Source organism: Corythoichthys intestinalis, chromosome 18, assembly GCF_030265065.1.
Source record: "Corythoichthys intestinalis isolate RoL2023-P3 chromosome 18, ASM3026506v1, whole genome shotgun sequence".
Taxonomy (NCBI): domain Eukaryota; kingdom Metazoa; phylum Chordata; class Actinopteri; order Syngnathiformes; family Syngnathidae; genus Corythoichthys; species Corythoichthys intestinalis.
In genome coordinates this window covers 19,469,609-19,492,052 of record NC_080412.1, presented here as the reverse complement: position 1 = coordinate 19,492,052, position 22,444 = coordinate 19,469,609, and the positions used below count along the sequence as shown (strand labels likewise).

At 42.2% G+C, this 22,444-nt stretch overlaps 1 protein-coding gene across 2 annotated transcripts in view; it reads left to right on the top strand.

Moving 5' to 3' along the window:
• The window catches only part of zbtb16a (zinc finger and BTB domain containing 16a), a 242,547-nt gene that overhangs the window by 3,982 nt on the left and 216,121 nt on the right, over positions 1 to 22,444 (top strand). For both annotated transcript variants that reach the window (XR_009061280.1, XM_057820443.1), the window contains exon 2: positions 3,729 to 5,039. Coding sequence is in view for 1 of the 2 variants with exons in the window: in XM_057820443.1 (XP_057676426.1) it covers positions 3,820 to 5,039 (1,220 nt within the window). In the remaining variant the exon portion in view is untranslated. The remainder of the gene's footprint in view (positions 1 to 3,728; positions 5,040 to 22,444) is intronic.

Here is a 22,444-nt window from a genome sequence, read left to right as displayed (position 1 = left end):
GTTTTTTTTTTTTCCCCAGTGCATTTTTTAAAACATGCAAGCACACATGAACCCCACACAGACACACACACATTAAAGCTGCATTGATCTAATGACACAGAATTAAGCACATACAGAAAAATAGCTGGGGCCATTAAACAGTCATATTAAAATTTTCACTGTTGGATTGTACTTTATGCTGAATGCTTTACTATCACAACAGCCATCAGAAATCGCACATAGACAGAGATCACAATAACGTGACATACTAATTGCAAGATGCAGTCCGTGCCCAATCCACTCATTAAGTTCAGCTGTTTCGCCAAGGTTAGAGCCGCTATCCGACTCCATCACGTTTATTTGTAGTGTTAGCCGCTAGCGTTAGCCACTAGCGTTAGCCTGTGGCTTGGCTACTAGTAGAAAGCATTGAAAGCATCCTCTTTGGAAATCGTGAGAACAAGGGAGGACAGCGGGTGAAAACCTGTCTGGATGCCGCCAAGAGTCTATTTAATGTCGGGTGAAAGTTTGGCGAACCTCCCTTAAGCCACACTCCATCACGTTTGCTTATAGCGTTAGCCGCTTGCGTTAGCCACAGGGCTTTTGTTTGTTTGGCTTCCTGATAACCACGTGACTCCATACGTAAGCACACTTTCTGCTTTCTTAAAGGGGAATGAACATTGCCGAACAATACAGAGTCAAAGTGGGATGAAAAGACTATATTTTCTTGTTTTATTAAATTACCGAATTTACCGTCATGGTCAAAATTACGTCGGTCATCGTGAAGAATTTCGGTGCCGGTAAATTTTCGGTTTACCGCCCTGCTCTAGACCCACCCATGAACACACACACGCACGCTCACACTCACACAGCCACGACAGAAATACATGTCAACAACATGCCGCCAACTCTGCCCCCCCTTGTAGAGGAGGGATATAAGAAGGTTTCTTTTTGGCCAGCAGCAGCAGCACCTGTAAGTAATGTATAAAGACTAGGGTTGTTCCGATCATGTTTTTTTGTTCCCGATCCGATCTCGATCGTTTTAGTTTGAGTATCTGCCGATCCCGATATTTCCCGATTATTTTATTTTATTTTTTTTGCTCCCGATTCAATTCCAATCATTCCCGATAATTTTTCCCGATCATGTAGATTTTGGCAATGCATTAAGAAAAAAATGAATAAAACTTGGACAAATATATACATTCAACATGAAGTACATACTGTAAGTACTCTATTTGTTTATTATGACAATAAATCCTCAAGATGGCATGAGAGGGATCCACAGATAGAAAGACTTGTGACCTTGTATATTGTGACTAAATATTGCCATCTAGTGTATTTGTTGAGGCTTTCAGTAAATGATACTGTCGTCATGCCCAAATGCATGATTGGAAGTGGAACCATGACTGTGCGTAGTGCTACCAATTGATATATCTTCTCTGCGTTGGCAAATAACATAAGGTGTTAAGAGAAAGATCAACTGCTACCTTGCCTCCCCACATTGCTTCCCATGATATTTCTAATCGTAGGGATAGGGATTGTAAGGTTGTAGCCAATTAAAAAAAGGCTCCAAAGGCTGCCAAAATTCACTCTACTCATTTTACGCTGCCTTTTATCTCTCTATATAGGTAAAACGGCGCCATTACAGATTGAGCGCGACAATGCGTGAGTGGGTCGTGCAGCGCATGCATTAATTACGTTAAATATTTTAACATGATACATTTTTTAAAAGATTAATTACCGCCGTTACTAGGATTAATTTGATAACGCTACCGTAAGCCTAAACTAAAGACTCTGGAAGAGTGAAACATATTATGTCTGTAACGTTAAATACAATTAGAAAACGATATAATTAAAAAATATATTCAGTATATATATTTAAAAAAAGGCATGGCCGATATTTTTTTGCCGATTCCGATACTTTGAAAATGACGTGATCGGACCTCTCGGACATCTCAAATAAAGACGTCAATATAATCGAGGTGGTGAACACACCACAAATTTTGCTACTGAAAGTCCGGCCTGCATCAGAGTTAACAACAAACTGTATAAATTTGCTAACCTGCAAAACTCAAGTAGGAATCTGCTTAGAGAGGTGTCCTTCTGTTTATGTTTTCTACTGTTAACGTTAATTAAACTGTGAGAAATGTTGTCAACCCTGCTGGAAACTATACAACCAGAAAAGCGTGAGCAAGAAGCTGTTTGGTGCTGCATAACCTTGTATGTTGCTCACACAACACAACATGCACAAAACATAATCATAATTAACCATGTACATAAAAAAAGAGTGTACATGCAGGTTACGCTGTTACTGTATATTGTCCCTACCAATGTTGAGAACAAACCTATGCCCTTTACGTCTACAGACCTCTTTCTGTGTAATCTGTTGAATATTATCTGATAAATTAGTTTATTACTTGCCATGGACGGCGATAGACGTCCAATCCATTTAGACAGGGTGGCAGCGATCCTTCGATTCCGCGTGGAAACATGATTCGCAGTCAGCCATTTCATTTTAGATGGATTTGAAGTCTATCACTGTCAATGGCAGTGGATGAGTTAATAATAGTTTTGCACTGAAACTAATGCCAGTACCAATCATGCACTAAAAATGAAGTCAACGGTATTGGGGAGTACTAAGAAATAATGTGCCAAGGCTGTGCAATATGTATTTTTCTAGATCTAGTTTCCTTCTGGTTGCCCTACCTATGAAGGCTGCCAGCTATGCACACTGCCAAAATGATGATGATTAATGTCCAATCATCCGTCTGCTGTGAACTAACATGAGTGCATCGCTAGTAGACTTCCAATCCATTTGAAGTGGGAGGGTGGCAGTGCAGTGCAGACCTCCCCCAGTTCAAATGGATTGGACGTCTATCACCGTCAATGGCATCCAATGAGTTAAATCAGTGTCTGACAAAGCCATGATTGCAATTAATTTATATTGAAGTGACAATGCAGATTTTTAAAAATAAAATGATAGTTATGGTATCAGTACAGTGTCAGCATAGGCCGATACCAGGCAGGAATTTGTATCGGGAGCCAAAAAATGCTATCGATCATGCAACACTAGTCAAGAATGGCTGCAGGGCGAGTCGTCTCCCTCCCTTTTAAATGCCTTGAAATATACATTGAGTGCACATGGATGTAATGGGTCAATTGTGCATGTCACTTACAATGATTTGACAGCAATGTAGTTGGTAAGTGGCTCAACACGTTGCCTACGGGACTTCCCGGTAGATGTAGGTAGTTGTTCATTTTTGAATGTTTTAGTGCCGCAGCGTTATGTTCCGCTTTTCCTCTCCCTCCTCAGTCATTTCTGGCCACCGCTCCCACTGCTCTCTCCCCCAGCTCTGTGATGGGAATACTGAACGAGACGGCTATTTAATTTCCGAAAAGGCCGCTTTGACGCCCTTTTGTGAGGCTGCCTCAATTCGCGCCTGTTTAACCGGTCAGCTAAACGAATGAAGACGTGTGGGCTTCTTTTTTTCTTTTCGCATGACATATGTCGGCCTGATTGGTATGCAGGGCGAGCCAGGCAGACTGCTCACAAATTGTCTCTTTTCACAAATCTACAGTCGGTGCCGATGTTCCTACTCTGGCAGTCTTTAGCATCCCTGCGGGGATGTTTGGATTGAAAAGACCACAAAGACTTCCCACTTGTCATTCAGAAGTCTTTGACCATCTTGATGATGTATTTTACAACCATTTCAAATACAAAGTCCAACAGCAGCCTCTCTTCCATGTTGCAGGTTTAATCCGGTTTCCTGTAGTAGCTCAATCCACTACGGTGCGGGGGAAGGCTAGCCTCATGAGTTGGCCTCGCAGACTTCCATCAACATCATGGATTTAACAAAGATGGGTATGATCCAGCTGCAGAACCCAAACCACCCCACAGCGCTCCTGCACAAGGCCAATCAGATGCGCCTGGCCGGGACACTGTGCGACGTGGTCATCATGGTGGACAGCCAGGAGTTTCACGCCCACCGGACTGTGTTAGCGTGCACCAGCAAAATGTTTGAGATCCTCTTCCACCGTAGCAGCCAGCATTACACCCTGGACTTTCTCTCGCCAAAGACGTTCCAACAAATTTTAGACTACGCTTACACTGCCACGCTCCAGGCCAAGGTAGAGGACTTGGACGACTTGCTGTACGCAGCAGAGATCCTGGAGATCGAGTATTTGGAAGAGCAGTGCCTCAAAATCTTGGAGACGATCCAGTCGTCAGACGAAAACGACGCGGAGGTCGGCGTTAATGATGGCAGCACGGAAGAGGACGATGAGCGCAAAGGCCATAACGGAGTCAAAAGCTCCAAAAAGCATTCCATTGAGAGTCTTTATCTGTCTGGTTCAGAGCAGCTCTCCTCTATGTCCAGCATGTTGGACCAGAGTCCCTCAGTCTCCACGTCATTTGGCGTCTCAAACATGAGCCCCACCAAAGCCGCTGTAGACAGCCTGATGAGCATTGGACAGACGTTGCTTCAGCAAGGCTTCGGGGGTGAACACGGCAACACCCACCACCTTATGAGCGAGATCAAGACGGAAATGATGCAGGTGGACATGGGCGGCAATGGCCACGAAAGCATGGAGTCTGGAAGCTCCAGCAACGGCGAGCGAGGTGGTGAAGACCGGAATCGTGACGGACCTGGCACGCCCACCAGGAGCAGTGTGATCACCAGCGCCCGCGAGCTGCACTACGTCCGTGATGACGGCATGGGCGACCCTCAAGCTGAAGTCAGCCACATGGGTCTGGAAGCCATGGCCGGGATGGCAGAGAAACATCTGGCTTCCCTCTACTCCCTTCCGGTCAATCACAAAGGCGACGCCATCATGTCGATGCCTGTCTCCATGGCCTCTGCCCTGCCCATCTCGCCGGCCTTGGCCATGTCGGTGGACTTCAGTGCCTATGGCGGACTGCTGCCTCAAAGTTTCATCCAGAGAGAGTTCTTCAGCAAGCTTGGCGAGCTGGCGGTTGGCATGAAACCCGACAGCAGGAATCAACACGAACGCTGCAACGTTTGCGGTGCGGAACTTCCGGATAACGAAGCTGTGGAGCAGCACAGGTAAGACCAAGTTTTTGCACTCTGTGTACTATTCCTTGCTTTTGTGCTTCATCTTTTGGTCTTAATTTTTAAAAAATGCCAATGGAAATTGGCTTGCTTCCTTTGATGGCTGAATTTGTTCTTTCTGTATTATGTTTAGAGCTCTAAGATTGAAAGTCATACGTGTCCAGTAGTCGAGGTCCCAAACGATGCTGTTGTGAATCCCAAACCTATATAATAAAATAGAATCAATCATGGGGCACTTTTTAAATAGAAACAAGTTTGTCACGAGTAGACGTCCAATCCATTTGAACCGATGGGGTTTGTTGCCAATGAAGGAATGTTATTTCGCTGCCAGACTTCCTGGTTCAAACGGATTAGACGTCTAAAACCGTCAACGGCAGCCAACCAGTTAAAGTTGTTGCCTCTTTTACCGCTCATACTTTGACTGAATTCCCCATTGAATATTGCAGCGTGTCCACTTATTACTTTCATCGTAGTGGAGAAAAAATTCTCAAAGAGAGAAGTTCTCTCAGAATGAAAGCCTAAGCAACTTTTCATCACTTAGTCCTACCTGTGGCAGCGTTTGGAGACTTTTAAACCGTTTTCAAAACGCACTGCAAATGAAGTCCGGGCGCATTAAAGGACAGACAGCTCCGCCTTAAGAAAAGTCTGCCGTGTGAAACGTTGCCAGTGTTTTAGGAGAAATTTCATCAATTCGACCGAGCTGGGAAATCTTGTATCAAAGGAGATTTCCACACCGTTTCATGCATTGATCTCGCAGCTCTGCCCTACAGCATACTAATGGGTTAATTAAGGCCAGTTGCTACTCTGACAAGACACTGTTAACAATCTTGACAGCCTCCTGAAGTGTCAAAATAAGACGTTGCATCATGCACTTGGGGGAAAAAAATCCGTCTGACCAATCTGACGCTCTCCGCGAGCCGGTCATCCAGGTCCGTCCATGCCGATTCCTTTCACGTCGAACATAAGACGTTTTATTTCAGGTGAGTGGGAGTCGTGTTGCTTTTGACTAATTACGCATCATTTTCCCGCTGCCGCTGTGTCAGGGTCACCGCCGCCTCAGCAACTAAACACACAAAGCTGGCAGAGTTCACTCGGTGGAGGCAGGTCAAGTCAAACATGAGTGGGATTGTTTCCAGATGTGGTACAGGTCACTGGTGTGAGGTGACTCCGTATATTTATAAGTGTGTGTATGTTGAAATGAATGCGCTAGAAAGTACCATTTCCTGTTGAGATTTAGTTGCCACTCACAAGCACTCTGGTTTATATCAATAAATTGAACAAAATAGCCATTTGTAATTTGAAACGCTCCACAAGTGGATAATGCAAGTAGAAGTTAACTGAACACTTTTTGTTCAGGCAACCCCTTGAGGGACAGTGGTCACTTCAGTGAACATCTATTCAAAAGTAATCATTAGCTTGACTCATTAACTGCAAGCCTAGGTCACAGAGTATGTCATGTGGTAGTTGGAAAAAGAGGAACATTTATTTGAAAACACCTATTGACAGCAATGGACATCGGGATGTCCCTATCGCATATTTTTGCGTCCGAGTCGGTCACCTGATTTTGAGGATCTGCCTAATACAGAGTCCCGATCCAATCTCTCTTCATACAGAATTTTCAGGTTAAGAAATACTCTCAATGGGAAAATATAGCCTCTAGTTAAAAAATAAATTTCAAGATAAGAAAGGAAAAAATGGCTACTACTCGCAGCTCCAGGAGTTTACTGAACATAACATATTCATAGCTACTCTGCCTGGGATCTTCGTGGCACCCAATTGGCTAAGAGGGACCTCTATTGTATGTGTATATCCCAGCGTCCTCTTCATTCGCCCCTCGTGTTCCGACAGCTTTACATGAATGTATTAACTTTTACTCTTTGTTTTTTACATGATGCACAACTCACATTTTATGTTTATTGTGCAATAATCTAATTCGATACATATTTTTATGCATTTTTAAGCATTATAAAAGATGTGTCTGAATCTTTGGGGTCTTGGAATAGATTAGGGCCTTTACATGGACAACGCGTTGTATATACACGTATATATTGTATTTTAGTAAAGCCACTGTATTTCCGGATTATTTTGATTTTCTTTTTTTTTTTTTTTTAACCCTTAAAAAAAACAAAAACCTAAATTAGGCCTGAATGATATTGGGGAAAAAGTAACATCGCGATAAATATTGCTAAAGCTCCACACTTACTTTTTACACACTGGTTGCACTGGTGCGGCTAACTTTTTTCTTAAGGTGCACCATCATAAAATGTAGGCGCACCTGTATTTTTCAATGCATCACCTTTAACGCCATGCATTTACTCACGCTCCATAAAAGTCGTATAATTCATATGAATGGGTCCAACCAAATTCACTCACATTTTGACGCTGCTTAGAACACTTATAGACAACGAAGATTGACTAAACAATGATTAACACATTTGTGCCTATGGTCGGAGAGTTACAGAGCCTTCATTCGCCAGATCAAAGCTACAAACCTGTCAATCATCATTAACTTTAATTAGCAAACTCCAGCTGCACTGCTGACTAAGAAAAGCAGCAGGAGTAAAAGTGAGATGCTGTATGAGCATGAAGCACCAAAACATAAGTATTTATTCTTTAATTAAAAACCCGATCCATTTCAACCGATTCCAGTCCTCTGAAAAACTCATGATCGAATCGGAACATCCCTAAATGGACGCCCAAGCCATTTCACCAGTTAAAATGGATTCGATGTCTGTTACCATCAATGACAGCCAAAGATTTGAGGTACATGAGGTCACAAGAAATTTATAAAACAAAAAAAATTCCCAGCACCAAATACACATGAGCCACACTTATTTGAATCTATTTCTTTATTCAATATTTTTTCAGTTGATTACAATTTTTTATGTATTTTTTACAAGTTTATTGTAAATTTTATTTAGAATAATATATTTTATTTCTTCTTTTAAATTAGTTTCATCTTATTTTTATTTATTTATGTATTTATTACTATTTAAATAATTTTTTCTTTCCAAAATCGATCTTTTAATCCATTCATTTTCATTTTTTTTTTCAGAATACATATATATATATTTTTTATTGCGCATCGTAAAATACGTGTGGGGAGCACTTAAACTGCAATTTGATTTTAAATGGGGTGGCCGTAAAGTATTATTTGTCCTGTATGAAGATAATATAAACATTTAAGAAAAGAAAAAATATTTGTTATTAAGTTGGAAGTCAGGTTGGCAACATACTATCTGCGCTACCGTTCTGAAGGTCTGGTTCAAGTTCTCCCCTTGTTTAGCATTACAAGTGGAGATGCGAAGTTGTTAAAAGTCAGCAGCAATTGGGGTTTCTATAAAGGTGTACAAATTGTTGGTAATAAATTAGGATTGCTTCTGCGGGTCTGGAGAGTGGCCTTGTAGTTCGTGTGCTAGTTTTTTGCAGTGAGTTGTTGCTGCAGTATTTCAGTAAACTCGCACTGAGAAATGAATCAATACACAACAAATGTGAGCAATTTATTTAGTGAAATAAATGCATGCTGCTGTGGTATGATACCAAATCTCCACTGTATTGGTATTCCGAATACAGGCCCCAGTGTTTACCGTCCCTGTGATTGTCGTGCCGTCTCATGTCAATGAGCGACCCTTGCCGTAATGTGCGTAACACAGGTGAGCAGGTCCAAAAAGCGCTTTGAATTCTCTGAATGCAGCTGGTCGTTTTATAAGATGAGGATTTTCTGCGCCTCTTTGTGTTTGCTTGTTTGCTCTCGCTATTTCTATTATTGCTTATTTAGTTTGGCAGCAGTGGAAATAATCACGTCGGCATTAACGGCTGCACTCTCATGCTTTGCTGTTCATTACTTCTCCGACAGTGATGGCGGCGGCAGTCGCTCTTCCGTTTCCTGTCCTTCTGTGGAGGGCGCTCTAATAACCCGGGGCCCCAGGTGTTTAAACAGCGGGCTCGAGGCTCTTATCTGTGCATATCAGAGCAGGGGGCCGATAACCCCCTGGCACCCTTCCTCAGTAAACCAAGCGCAGATTGAGTCCGGATAGTGACGTGCAGTTTGCAGCAGGTGATAACGTTGTATGCACACACACATGATCTTCATGCTGAGGTGAAGCCAGTGCAAGGTGTTTGGTTATTTGGCACACATTGAGTCCTGTGTGCCTTGGCAGCTACCAGCTAGTCACCACTTATTATTTCATGCAGGGCTGAAGCTATCGATTATTTTAGTGGTCGATTAATCGATGATCTAGTTAGTTTGAATAATCGAGTAAATGGATAGGGAACATAGAAAATTAAAATACCTGAGGTGAGCCTCAAATGGTATAAAAAATAAGTAAATAAGGATCTAAGTACAACAAAAGAACAATTGGCTAACTTACATAGCAAAAGTCCGCTAGCTTAAATGGTATAAAATACGTTTTTTTATTATTTTAAAAAAAAACTTTTAACAGTGCTCTTAACAAATGGTGCAAACACATATACCCACAAAAAACAGCAAAATACTGTATACTTATAAACTAAATTATGAATTAATTAAAAAAAAAAAAAAAACACTAGCTCAAACAAAAACTTAGCTTATGTTGGTCTTAACAGGGAGCAGCTGGATTCAATGAGTTATGTCATATTCACTGTCGCCACTAGAGGGCAGTGTATCTACCCAAATCAATAAAACTAAATGCAAACACTTTCAAAATAAACCATTATAATGCCACTTTAATTAAACGAATACTAGAAGCGGCAAAATATAATTTGAATCTTTTTTTCTAATTGAATTCGAGTTAATCGATTAATCGTTGCAGCACTAATTTTATGCCCAGTCGCTAATACCTAACTGAATTACCTTCTCCTGTTAGAACCCCTGTTGATGAAAAGCGGCCAAGTTAACTGAGGCCTCGAATAAAGTAACCGAATATAATTGCGAGTGTGACAATATATCGATATGTCACTGTTTTATAATAGAACCAATGGGTTGCTAATTTTTTTTTTTTTTTTTTTTTTTTTTTTTTTTTTACACCATATCAATATTTTCCACTAGAATGGTGTCTATGTTAGCTCACTGGCTAACAATGACGGCCCTAGACGTCCAGTTCATTTTGACTGGGAGAAGTTGTAGAAGTTCAACTCTGTGCTCTTCTATATATCCTCAGATTGTATGTAGCTCCAACACCTGAAATTTTCTCATTGCCCAGTGAGTCATCAAAAGTTCAGTGGAGTGCGTAATTCAAATAGTCCACCAATCCATCCTTACCCGTTTACTAGCGGTTCAAAATCACACGTGCATGGAGTTCAACACTCAAGAACCCAGACAATAGCGGAAGCCCCTCATCCTCCCGCAGGTGCTTTCCTGCTCTCATCCAAAGCTGCTGCGTTTGTTTACAGCCCTGAGGATTCGCCGCTTTGACCCGCGGCGTAGCGATCGCTGCTACCAAGCCAACCTCTGGCTGCAGACCAATTATGGACTGACTTTAAAAGGCTCCGGTTGAATGGTAAAGATTTACACCGCCATCGCTCTGATCTCAGACCTGCGCTCTGTCCTGACTGTCAGGATAGGGAGATGTATCGATGAGAGACTTAACACGAAGACGATGGGCTTCATTTCGTCAAAGCAATGACACAAAAGCACTCAATGTCTTTGGTCCGGATCAAAGTTTTCTTTTTTCGGTGCGTGATCCTGATGCTGATGCCTAGGGAGCAGCGATGCTCTTTTCGAATCAGAGGGAAGCGGGTGGCTAAGGCAATGATCTAATCGACAGGCTGATTAGATCACCTCCCTCCTGAGATAAGAGTGGAAGGAGGTGCTTGTGCAATAAAAGTTAGCAGCTTGACCCAATGCGACCAGCTGCTGCTGCCGCCGCCGCAGATGTGGCCTTTGCTGTTGAGCTGTGGCAGAGCTTGGGGGGCTGCCGGGAAAGCAATACACTGAGGCCTCCGTCTTTTTGTCTCGGTGGGGGCCTTATGTCTGTATGGCGGGATGAGGGTAAAATACTGAACCTCGTGTGTGTCCATTTTTGTTTTGTATTGTTCTGATTGTGAGCTCTTGGGGAGTATTAATGACACTGTGTTATCAGGTTCACATGCAAATGTGTTATCAGCCTTAAATGTTCTGATGTCTATCTTCTACTCCGGGAGATGTGGCCAATTTCAGCAATTGTAAAAGGATGCTGTGTGTATTTAATAGTGTACAGTTTTTGCTGTGTCAAGGTTTTCCATTTTAGAAAACGGTCAAAAGAATTATAGCCTCAAAGATGAATGGGTTTTACTTAAGAGTTCAAAGAACCTTGGACCTGCTCCGCTCCGGGTTCTAATCCCATCGATATCCCATTAGCATCCCCTCTTCAGGTCCCCGCCACATAAAAGGAAACGTGCCGGTTCCCCCTCTCTCTGATTCTGTCACTCTGGCAGACCAGAGAGAGGATCTCCACAATGAGTAAATGTGTAAGAGCCAGAGGGCTAACCCGAGTGTCCTCACAAATATCCTCTGTGTGCGGAGGGGAAAAAAAAAAACAAGGGAGGGCCCCCAGCCTCCCTGGGAAGTATCAAACCGGAGGCCCACGCAGCCTGCAGTGAGAGAGCTTCTAATTAGCCTCTTTGTTGCAACTTGAATGGCTCGCCAGCGATTGGCAAAAGGGGCCCCAGTGGAGTGATAGCGGCACGCTAAGAAGCTAGTCATAAAAATTAGCCCATTCTCTCCGCCGTCACCTACTACAAAGGCGCTCTCAGGTAGGAAAGTGAGGCCAGTGGAAGCTCGTAATCTGTCGGCCTGTCAAGCAGCCGGAGAGCAGGTGGATCCTAAATTAGCCGTCATTGCTATGTGCTGTCACAAGACGACAACAACAGTAGATGCACAATTATAGTCTTGGAACGAGGGTGTCCATGCTTGAGTCTTTCCGTGCTATTTACAATGATAGATGTCCAATCATGTGTTTGCAACAGGTAGATGTCCAATCCATTTGAACTGGGACGGCTGCCAGCTAATGAATGTTTGCACGGCCAGCCCTTCCAGTTCAAATGGATTGAACTTCTATTGCTGTAAAATTTAGGACCCTGGAGCATTTAAATATGTTTTCACGTGCAGTATTTGGTGAGGGTTTTTCTGGGCTTTGACTGATGACTGAAATAAAAGTATTGGAAGACTTCAAAAAATTCCTTCATGTGTTAAAACTACTTTGGGCGCATTTCCGCCTGGTGAACATCGGAGAGTGATGATGATGATTGTCAAGGTGGCTCAGAGCTTCCTCGATCCTGAGCGCACGGTTCTTAGATGAGCTGTAATCCTGGAGGGATCAGTTGGGTAAATCACGGCATGAAGCTTAAAACCATAATTGATTTATGTATTTGCTGACCAAAGACGCCCGCTGAGATTAAGATGAGGTAGAGAGCTGATGATGGATAGAGTCGCCCCCCGGACATGCCAGCTGGCGGTGGGGGGCAGCGTATGCTTGGAGATGTAAAATATTGAGGAAATGATGCTGATCGCCGTAGTTGATTTTGACACCAGTATGTAAGGCTTAATTTGATGCTTTGCATGCTCCTAGCTGAGTGTGATTCAATTGGAAATAACAATGACATTGTCTTACAGTGAAATATTTAACCTGTTCACAAAGAGGCAGAGGCGCGGAGACCAAAGCCCCTTTTTGATTTATATCCAGCTAAATTCCCGTGTAATATGACGCGGCAAAGACATGGGGAGATGTACTGGGAATTACTCGGGTTGGACACCTTCAGACTAGTCCCATGTTGGTGACTGCACTCTCTGCACATGGAGGGCAAGAGAACATGATTTTATAAACCGGACATTAGGTCATTTCATCGGTACAAAATAAACCAAACATTTCCAAAGATGGACGATGAGCTGACTCTTCCTCGACTCTAAGATTCATTTCATTATGTTTCCAGTTTAATTTTGCAATCTTTTCAGTTTGCCATGTTGATAATTGTGTTTACCAATTTTTGTCTTACTGCGAAGGAAATGACAACCGGTCTGCCATGATATTTAATTCATCAGCCTTCGTGCTGGGACTGGGGAATGAACCAGCTGCTTTCATGCATGCTGCGTCCCGGTGAAGTCCCGGACATTATGCCATGACATGACCTGGTTATTGTCATTGATATGTTCATGTCAGTTGACACGGTAAATTGCTTTTAAACAGAAGGGCTACCAGTTTAAGTCCCGGAGTTCAGCGTATGTCTGAAAGGGGCACAAGTTGCATGATGCTGCGTTTAACTGACTAGTAAAAATATGAAACGTTTAATTATGAGTAGGCGGTTGAACGAGTAAATGACTTGTCTCACACATCACTAATATACTTTTATAAATGTGTATATTATATATGTATATATATATATATATATATATATATGTGTGTGTATGGCGGAAAACACTCAGGCGACTTGAAGTTCTGCTCTGAGACCCCCAATTTGGCCAAATTTAAGAATTATCCTATATGTGTGTGTGATATCATTGAAAAGCTTAAAATCTCAATTTTCTGGGGGAAGAAGAATTTTGAACAGCAGGGCATTTAAAAAAAAAAACAAAAAAAACAAACAAACAAAAAACAATTTTTAAACTCCCAAACCTTAACTCATGGTGAGAGCATGAGAGAGCATAATTAAAGACACATGAGGAAAAGCGGCATGAAAGATGAATGAATGAATGATTTTAACGAGATATTATCGCGTACTTACCTTGTTTCGATCCAAAAATGCCGTGTAGCATATCTCACCGAGTGTCAAGACACAGCTGTGAATGGCCAGAGCGAGAGTTTTGGGGGATTTTATTGGTAAAACACGGTAATATAACAAGGGTCTCAATGCAGAAATTGCAGACATCAAGGAGTGGTCGAGATTTTCTTTTTGAAATATTTACATTTCAAAACTTTTTTTTTCAATTTTTCTTTTTTTGGATTGATTATTTCTCATCTAAAATATCGGGGAAAATGCGAAATGCGAGTGAATAATTTTGTAAATCGTTTTTTTTTTTGTTTTTTTTGTGTAAACTACTAAAAATCAATGATCATAAGCAGGGGTGCACATAAGTCGTCCGCATGCGTGCATGCGTACTGGACGTAGACAAACGCGCTGGCCCTCAACGGATGCCATACGCTTTTGCGTACCGATGGCCGACCACTGTATTTGCCGCGGACACGAGAAAATCACTTCTCAAAATGTCAAAGAGGCAGGCCCCACTGAGTAATTATTTCCGTGTTCCCCCACCCCCGTCAAAAGACAGACAGATGACAGAGACGTCACCGGAGCTACCGAAAAAAAGGAATTTTGCTGAAAAGTGGCTGCAGGAGGTACCATGGCTAGAAGCAAATGATGCTTGCATGGAAATGTGGTGCAACATTTGCCGTGACAATCCCAATGTCGCTAATAAGAGCAGCGCATTTTATGTTGGGTCAAAGAATTTTAGCCATCCAAACTTTGAAAAGCACGAAAAAAACAGAGCATGTGGCAATCAAGCAAACTATCGATGTCAGACACGACCCCACTCGCCCTATGGACAAGTGGCGGAATAAAGTTATTATAGAACAGTGCCATGCACTGACAAACGTGTTTTTGCCCGCATTTCACAAAGCTAAACATGCATGTTTAATGAGCTCTTATGAGGAGGACATCCCACTTTTACAAGCTTGGAGTTAATGTGGGAGCCGAATATGAATGCCCTTTATTTTGAATTAGTGCTTTTATGTTTATTTCTTTACATTTCACTTCAAAGTAATGGCAATTTTGTTGTGCCAGTTGATGTTAATCGAGCATTAATTTTTATGTAATTAATTAAAGGTAATTGGCTCTAAGTAAAGCTTGTCATAATTTTATTGCATTAGGCAGGTCGGCTCTCAAGCTCAATGAGGACCAAGTCACATCTCCAGGTCCTCCTCTGAGAACCCGGGCAAAAAAAATATGTGCACCCCTGATTATAAGCTAAAAATGACAGACATTTCGAATAATAAATATAATTCTTTTTATGGCCGGGTTGAAACACAAGCGGTTGCGTGGTGTCTGTAAACGGGTGTCTCCTGGGTAAAAGGGGCAAATTAAAAATAGTTCGGGGGCTTGGTGCGCCATGAAACTGCCATGGCGGCATATAGACATATTGTTCCATCAAACACAACAGTTGTTTCGGCTTAAAATACAGCAGTTTATTTTAAAGCGGGGTGCAAGAGCAGAAACTGCTTTTTCAGCCTGTCTGTGTTCTCCGCCATTTATATAATTATTATTATTATTTTTTAAATAATAAAGACATGTTAGACTCTCACTGATGATTGATAGCTAATGCTATCTGTGCTAACACAGCAACAGCCTCATTGTAGTACTTCTGTGTAGATGCTTGAAGTTGGCTGTCAAGTCATCAGAGTAGCAATGCTGTAGAAATCACACTAACTGTAGTGTTTTAATCTAGTGAAGGTTTGTAAACAAGTGGTTCCATATGTCGAGACAAGAAATGATTTTGTTGGCTCATTCCAACCACAGAAAAATATTTTTAATAGATCGCAATGGTCACATTACTACGGAATTCTGTTTGACAGCATGCGAATGAGTTTTCTTTCAGCTAACATCAGTATGCTTGTAACTTCATAGAAATACACTGTAACTGATTTGTTGGCCTTGGTCGTTTGTACTGTAAATTCTTAGAATACAGATGAAAAGATGGCTGTTATTATTGAGGTTAAATTCAGAATAATTGGAAGGCTGTTTGTCAGCTCGCTTGATCAGAAATAAGTTGTCCTTCTCACCTTTTTGAATGACTTTAGAATTTCCGACTGAGCCTTTAACAACGAATGACATTAGAAAAAAGGTGGCTTGTTTTTCGAAATTAGTTGAACTGCTTCATCTTGACAGTTGATGTATCCCGTCCTTCGTGCTGTCAGGCATCTTCAAGGTCTCCCTTGACCGCTTTCAGATTGTTTTGTGTTTGTCTGTTTGTCCCTGGGCGAGCACAGGCAAGAATGGGCTAGTAAAAATGAGTCTGTGGTGGTGTTGGGGCTTTAAGAAGGGTGGGGGGGAGAAGCCATTCCATTTTGTGGACTGATCGCTGAAGCCGGTGGCTGTGGCACGTCATGACTCAAGCAGCATCATTTCTGTCACTGCTGTCTCGCCGCCGACCTTACAAATGGCGCTGTATATTTGCCGCCATATGCCATTAGGCATGCAGTAAAGCAGGGCGGCACACCATTCCCTCCCGCCGCTGCCACACTTCTGTCCCTGCTTTCACCTTTGGGAAAGGAAAAGCAGATTACAGTGGCAGTTCTCGCCGGCTGATGGTTTTGTTCTTTTCTTCTTTCCTCCTTCCTCTGCACCCCCCAAGCGCCGCTTGTGTTTTACGGAGTGCTGCTAGTGGCGCAGACCTTCCCTCAGCAGGTGTTTGGGTGCTTATCGGCCACGTCTTGCGCCCTTATCTCTGGCCCTCAGTTTCCTGCATCCTCTCACTTGCATGCCTCCGAGCAGGGATATATTTCACTTAGCCTCTGACCTGAAACCTCCCTCTTCGTGTCTTTTCTTCTCTCAGCCTCCTCTCGTGCTGCCTTATGGGCTCACTTAGAGGCGATGGCTCACCGGCGGACACAACCAGGCTGAGGAGATGTTACCTGCTATGCACTTAAATCATTCAATATGATGGATTGATGTATGTATGTATGATGTACCCCCTCTATCACCAAAATACCCTGTAATACTTTGAATCACAACAATACTGACACTACAGTCTCGAACTTTATTTATTGTTCATTTATTTACTTAATGTAATTTATGGACTATAAGTAGCACACAACATTTTTCTATAAAACTGCACTTTTACATATATTAGCTAAGCAGGACTATAAACTGTAGGTGTCAGGAATATAAACTGTAGGTGTCCTCATTGCTTGCCCCCGCCCCCCCAAAAAACTATAATTTGCAGGGATTAAAGCTGAGGAAAACAAAAAATAGTGGTTTATACTTAGGAAAATATGGTATTTTCACCACATAAACAATGTTTAGACTGTTTTTGATAAGTGACTGTAGTATTTTTATTTTTTAAATAGGCACTTGGCTTGCACTATAAAGTATCTAATTGCACTAGTGCTGCAATGATTAATTGATTAACTCGAGTAATTCGATTACAAAAAAGATTTGAATTAAATTTTGCTGCTTCAAATATTCGTTTAATTAAAGTGGCATTGTAATGGTTAGTTTTGAAAGTGTTTGCATTCAGTTTGATTGACTTGGGTGGATACACTGCCTTCTAGTGGCGATAGTGAATATGACATAACTCATTTCACATGGCTGATCTAGCTGCTCCCTGTTAAGACCAACATAAGCTAAGTTTTTGTTTGGGCTAATTTTTTTTAATGTTCTCGTCATTTAGTTCATAGGTACATTTAGCCATTTTTGTGGGAATATGTGTTTGAAGCATTTGTTAAGGGCATTGTTTAAAAAAAAAAAAAATGTTAGCCTTTTATAGCATTTAAGCTTGTGTACTTTTGCTATGTAAGTTAGCCAATTGTCCTTTTGTTATACTTACATCCACATTTATTCATTTATTTATTTATTTTTTATACCGTTTGAGGCTCAGCTAAGGTATTTGAATTTTTTGTTCCTTATTCATTTACTCGATTATTCGAACTAAGTAGTTCATTGATTAATCGACAACTAAAATAATCGATAGCTGCATCCCTAAATTGCACAAAGCCAAACACCTATTATGAGTTTGGATTTGAAAATAAAAAGTTGTTCTGTCATGTTTTCAAAAGGTACTACAGATTTCATGTTTTCAAAAGGTACTACAGATGTCAATGTTGTCAGAACATTTTCTATCAATTAAAACAAAAACACAGTTGTTGATTAGAATGTGGCATATTGAACATATGTCATCTGTTTTAACAGACTAGTATTTTTTTATTACATGGAAATAACTGCATTTGAAAATCTGCGGTTCAAAAACAAGTGAATTTGGCTCAGATTCAAACAAAAGGTATTTCCAGGCCCTTCACACTTTGAGCAGGAATCACACATATACAGGCACTTGGTGATGGAGGCAGGGGGAAAAAATTCCAACAAGGAAGAAACCTTCAACAGATTTGTACTTTTCTGTTTCTCTGTATTACAAAACTGTAACACTTGGTGACATGGTGTTTGGCAATGGTGGTTTTGATCCATCTTTTTGTCAGACTGATTGGTCCCAGGCCTGAACATTTTTGCCCACCTTCCCTGCTCCCACGTCCCTTGCCAGGGACAAAGGCTAAAGTGTCTCAGGACAGGGTTGCGCTCCTGTTCTGGAGGGGGTTGACCCCATCAGAAAGCGTGACAGGGACCCTTCTTTTTTTCGTTACTAATCCCCCTTTCTGAGTTGGCCCAGTGGGGAATAGAGCCCACTGCCTAACGCCCTTGAGGGCTTCTATTGTGAGCATCAGGCTCTGTTACAGTACGCTGGACGCAGAGGTCTCAGGACCAGATTAACACCGGTGTCGGCCCTGCACCCGTTATTTACAGTATACATTTTCATTGGCTGGGTGAAATGGGAGCCTGCCGTGGATGAGGATCCGGAAGGGTATTTGAGGGGATGACCACTGTTTGTGTTCAGTCAGGCCTCCATTATAGGTCAAAGAGCATCGGGGTTGGCAAGGGGGGGGGGCAGGGCTTACAGACCTGACTTTTGTCTGGATGATGGGGGAAGTTGCAGCTTGGTAAGGAAACGCATGCATTCTAAACCAAAGTACTGAACGGGTTAAAATGTACATTAATATTTTATAGGGCAGTCATTGAACTCATTGATTGCCATTGACGGCGCTACACGTCCTATCCATTTTGACTGGGATGGGCGAATGAACATTTGTTTATTTACCTTTCACAGTCAAAATGGACTGGAAATCTAGCACCTTCAATGTCACTGAAAAATGAACATTCATGGACAAATAGGGTTGTGATGTTTTCGCAGTCGTCAACTATTTTGCAACTAAGGATAAGCGGTACAGATAATGGATGTTTTTGAAGTTTATCCAACTGCAACCACTTGTGTATTTATTAATTAGGCAAACTACTTGTCAATTGTGAAATGTCTCAGTACATGATTAAAGTATGTATCAGGCAGAGCTGTTTTGAGAGCGAAAGCCAGGACTCCTGACAGTAAAAGGGCTCTTAGTCTGTTTAGTTTAGTTGACAGTTAAAGTGATAATTCAACACCAGTACAACTGGGATATGTCCTGCGCTGACCTACAAAAGTTGACCCTCTATAGCAGGGATCCACAAACTTTCATTTTAGGCTGTGTGTGGGGGAGAGGGGTAAGGCCCATCTCTTTTGGGATGTTGAAAGGGGTTGCGAGCATTTAAACAAATGGGTGCTGTAGCGCAGGGATTCCCAAACTGTCCAGTATCTCACATAAGGATTGCAATTTTCCTAAAATAAAGGTTAGTTTTTAAAGTGAATTTTACTCCATGTCACCAATTCCCATTTTAAGATTGTTGGCAGTAGCGCAACCATCTGCCTAATCTTGCTCTAATCTTAGCGTCAACCTTCCACCGTGAAGTACCACATGACCGGGGTTGGAGGGGAATCACCCACCACGACGCACTATAAAGACAGCAGCCGGAACAGATTTTATTATTTTTACTGGGACAATGACAGTAGGGGTGAGAGGTCAGCAGGCAAGAACTTTACAGATGTTTTTTTTTTTGGGGGGGGGGGGGGGGGTGCACACCCTTTGCCACCCAGCTCTCACACCTATTGTCCAGTGTGAACACAAAGGCCGCTGTCAAACTGTCCAGTGGTCAGCGCTTTGACCCAGCCTGCCAAATCAAGCAAAGTAATGGATCTATTTTCTTCTGTGGGCTAGTATTTTTGTGTGTGATAAAACCTAAAGAGCCAATAATATTGGCAATAACAAAGAATATAAAAAACAACAACTTAAATACTTTTATGGAATAATTGCTTCCTACTGCATTATTAACCTTTTATAAGGCAAGTGACTACTTTTGTTTAGTAATGTGGCTCACTGACATATTTTGGAAATGTAAAATGATCCTGAATGTTTGCGAAATAAATCTTCTCACTGCTTCAGGTGGGCAACATACATCCTCAGGGACCTGACCCACCCTTGACAGTTGCAGTTTCAAGTGTTACCCTTTGGCAGTTGAATCTAAAATGTAGATAATAATAGTAATGCAGCACCTTGGTGCAATAATTGGTCCTTTGCACTAAGCAACACTGCTGCGACCGGGCTGGACCGAATAGGCCTACTCCGGGTAGAGTGGGGTGGGTCAGTGGACATGGTGCAGCTTTCACATGGCCCTGAGGTCCTGACCCCCACCTTTGTTGGCCGTATTCAACCCCCTCGTCCGCCCTCCTCTTAGCGAATCCCGAAGCCCTTTGAGCAGAGCCCTCAACCCCCTGCCGAGCGCGCCGCTTCAGCACATTAATAGTGGCACTGGAACTAATTGCTCAAACTTAGATGTGCTTGAGACCCTCCGATTGCCTCAGCTGCCAGCGCGTACACAAACATAAACCACCGCCCCCCGTCCCTTCAATCCCTCGCTTTCACAACTCTCCACCCTGAACAGAAGAAAACCTTCAAAAGAAGAATTGGGAAAATTACCGTCTCCGGTGCCCAAAAGGCTCTTGTCCTTCGGCAGCCGTTGTCTCTGGCTTTGTGTGTTGGTAAACAGCGCCCGCCTTCCTTTACTAGTGGACCCTCATACATTGGATCGCCGCCGCCATTTTGCCACGCCAATGATTGTGCCAATCGCCGATCTCCATCATATTTCACTGTCTCCATGCGTGATTTGAACTGTGTTCAGAGAGTGCAAGGAGGTGTCTAGAGCCAGACTGTTGCAGTTCACACCGTTACGTCTGTTGTCTCCTTGGATGTCCCGAGTATTGCGCCTGTTCAAAGAGGAAAGACGGCCTGTAAGGTGTTTTTATGATTTTATTGACTCTGGAAAAGGCATTGTTGGTAAGGTGTCAGACTGTTAGCTCTGTCGAGACTGCACAGTCGCTTGGTGTTAAATTGGGGCACTAGAACTGGATTAAGAACTGTACAGTTGCAATGGGCACTCTCAGTGGGGATGCGCAGCTCGTCAACTAATTGATGTGTTTGCTTGTCTGATGTAAGTCTGTACTTTCGCTGTTGGACAGATTTTCAAACACAGCAAATCTATTTGATAATTGTATCAATTCATGGAAACGAATACAAACAGATTGCTTTCCTGACCTCATAATTTTATGCGCAAATCCCACGCAGGATTCTAACCCGGGACGCTCAACTATGCAGCAGAAGTGCAAACCACTGAATGAATGGTGTGCAGTGTTGAATAATACATACGTAGAAGTTGAACCCTCAAATTCAAACCTAATGGGTTGTCGGAACCAACTTTTCAAACCCAAAACGCGAGGGACGCGCTTCGACCCAAATAAAATGAAGAAATCTGACGCAAGGGGACGGCCCGGCAGAGCAACGCCTTCTGCCTTGTTGCTTCTCCGTGACTTGACACACAACCGACGTGCACGTGCATAATATCAGATTAGCTGCGATTCAAGTTGTCGGCCATATTTTGTTTCCCACTCGCAGTCTGAATGATGAAATTCTCCTTCAGAAGTGAGTGGTAGCGGTAACTTTTTTAAGAACTATGACTGATCGATCAAAGGTAAGCACTCCTTGTCGTGGTCTGAGTTATTTTTATTTTTTTTAATTTAATTTAAATTTTTACACACCCACTATGGCATGATTCCTAATAATCCCTCTTCTGTATTACAAATATAGAATAAACACTCAGATAAAATGACAGATGTGTGCACAGCCCCTGCGTCTTACAGGCACAATGAGGAAGACTGAACTTTATCCGCCTGTAGCCACAATATGCAGGAACACTGCACAAACATTACACGGCAAACATCCTAATCCCGACTCGCAGTCTACATCTGGATGTCTTTTGCTGTTATTTTTGCCATTGACTTTTTTAATGAATTGAATGAACATGCTGCCTAAATTGAAATAGCCTACATGAGCAGTAGTTTAGAGTACCAAAAGTGATATGGTATATATGTATATCTTTCATATCAGTGACTGTGAGGCTTTAGATGAAGTGAGCAGATTTATGGATTCAGATCAATGTCAGCTTTAATCTCCTGTGGATTTAAAATGAAAGATCCGGTTACACAATACACCATCTTGACCCACTGTGTCCATTCTGGTGGAATCTTAAATGTTGCGATACTAAAAGTGCGATTTCTCACTGAACAGATTGTGGGAAATGACTGTACATGTGTAGCTTTAAAAGGTGGGGCCTGATGTGGACGTCAGCAAATGAGTGCATTGTGCGCTTAGGATTGTGATAATCGATTAATCTTAAAATCAACTCTCGGTTTTAACCGTAACACAAATATGTCAGTTAGCCATATGGTAGATCGTAAGAGGAGCTAATGTTAGAGCTAATCT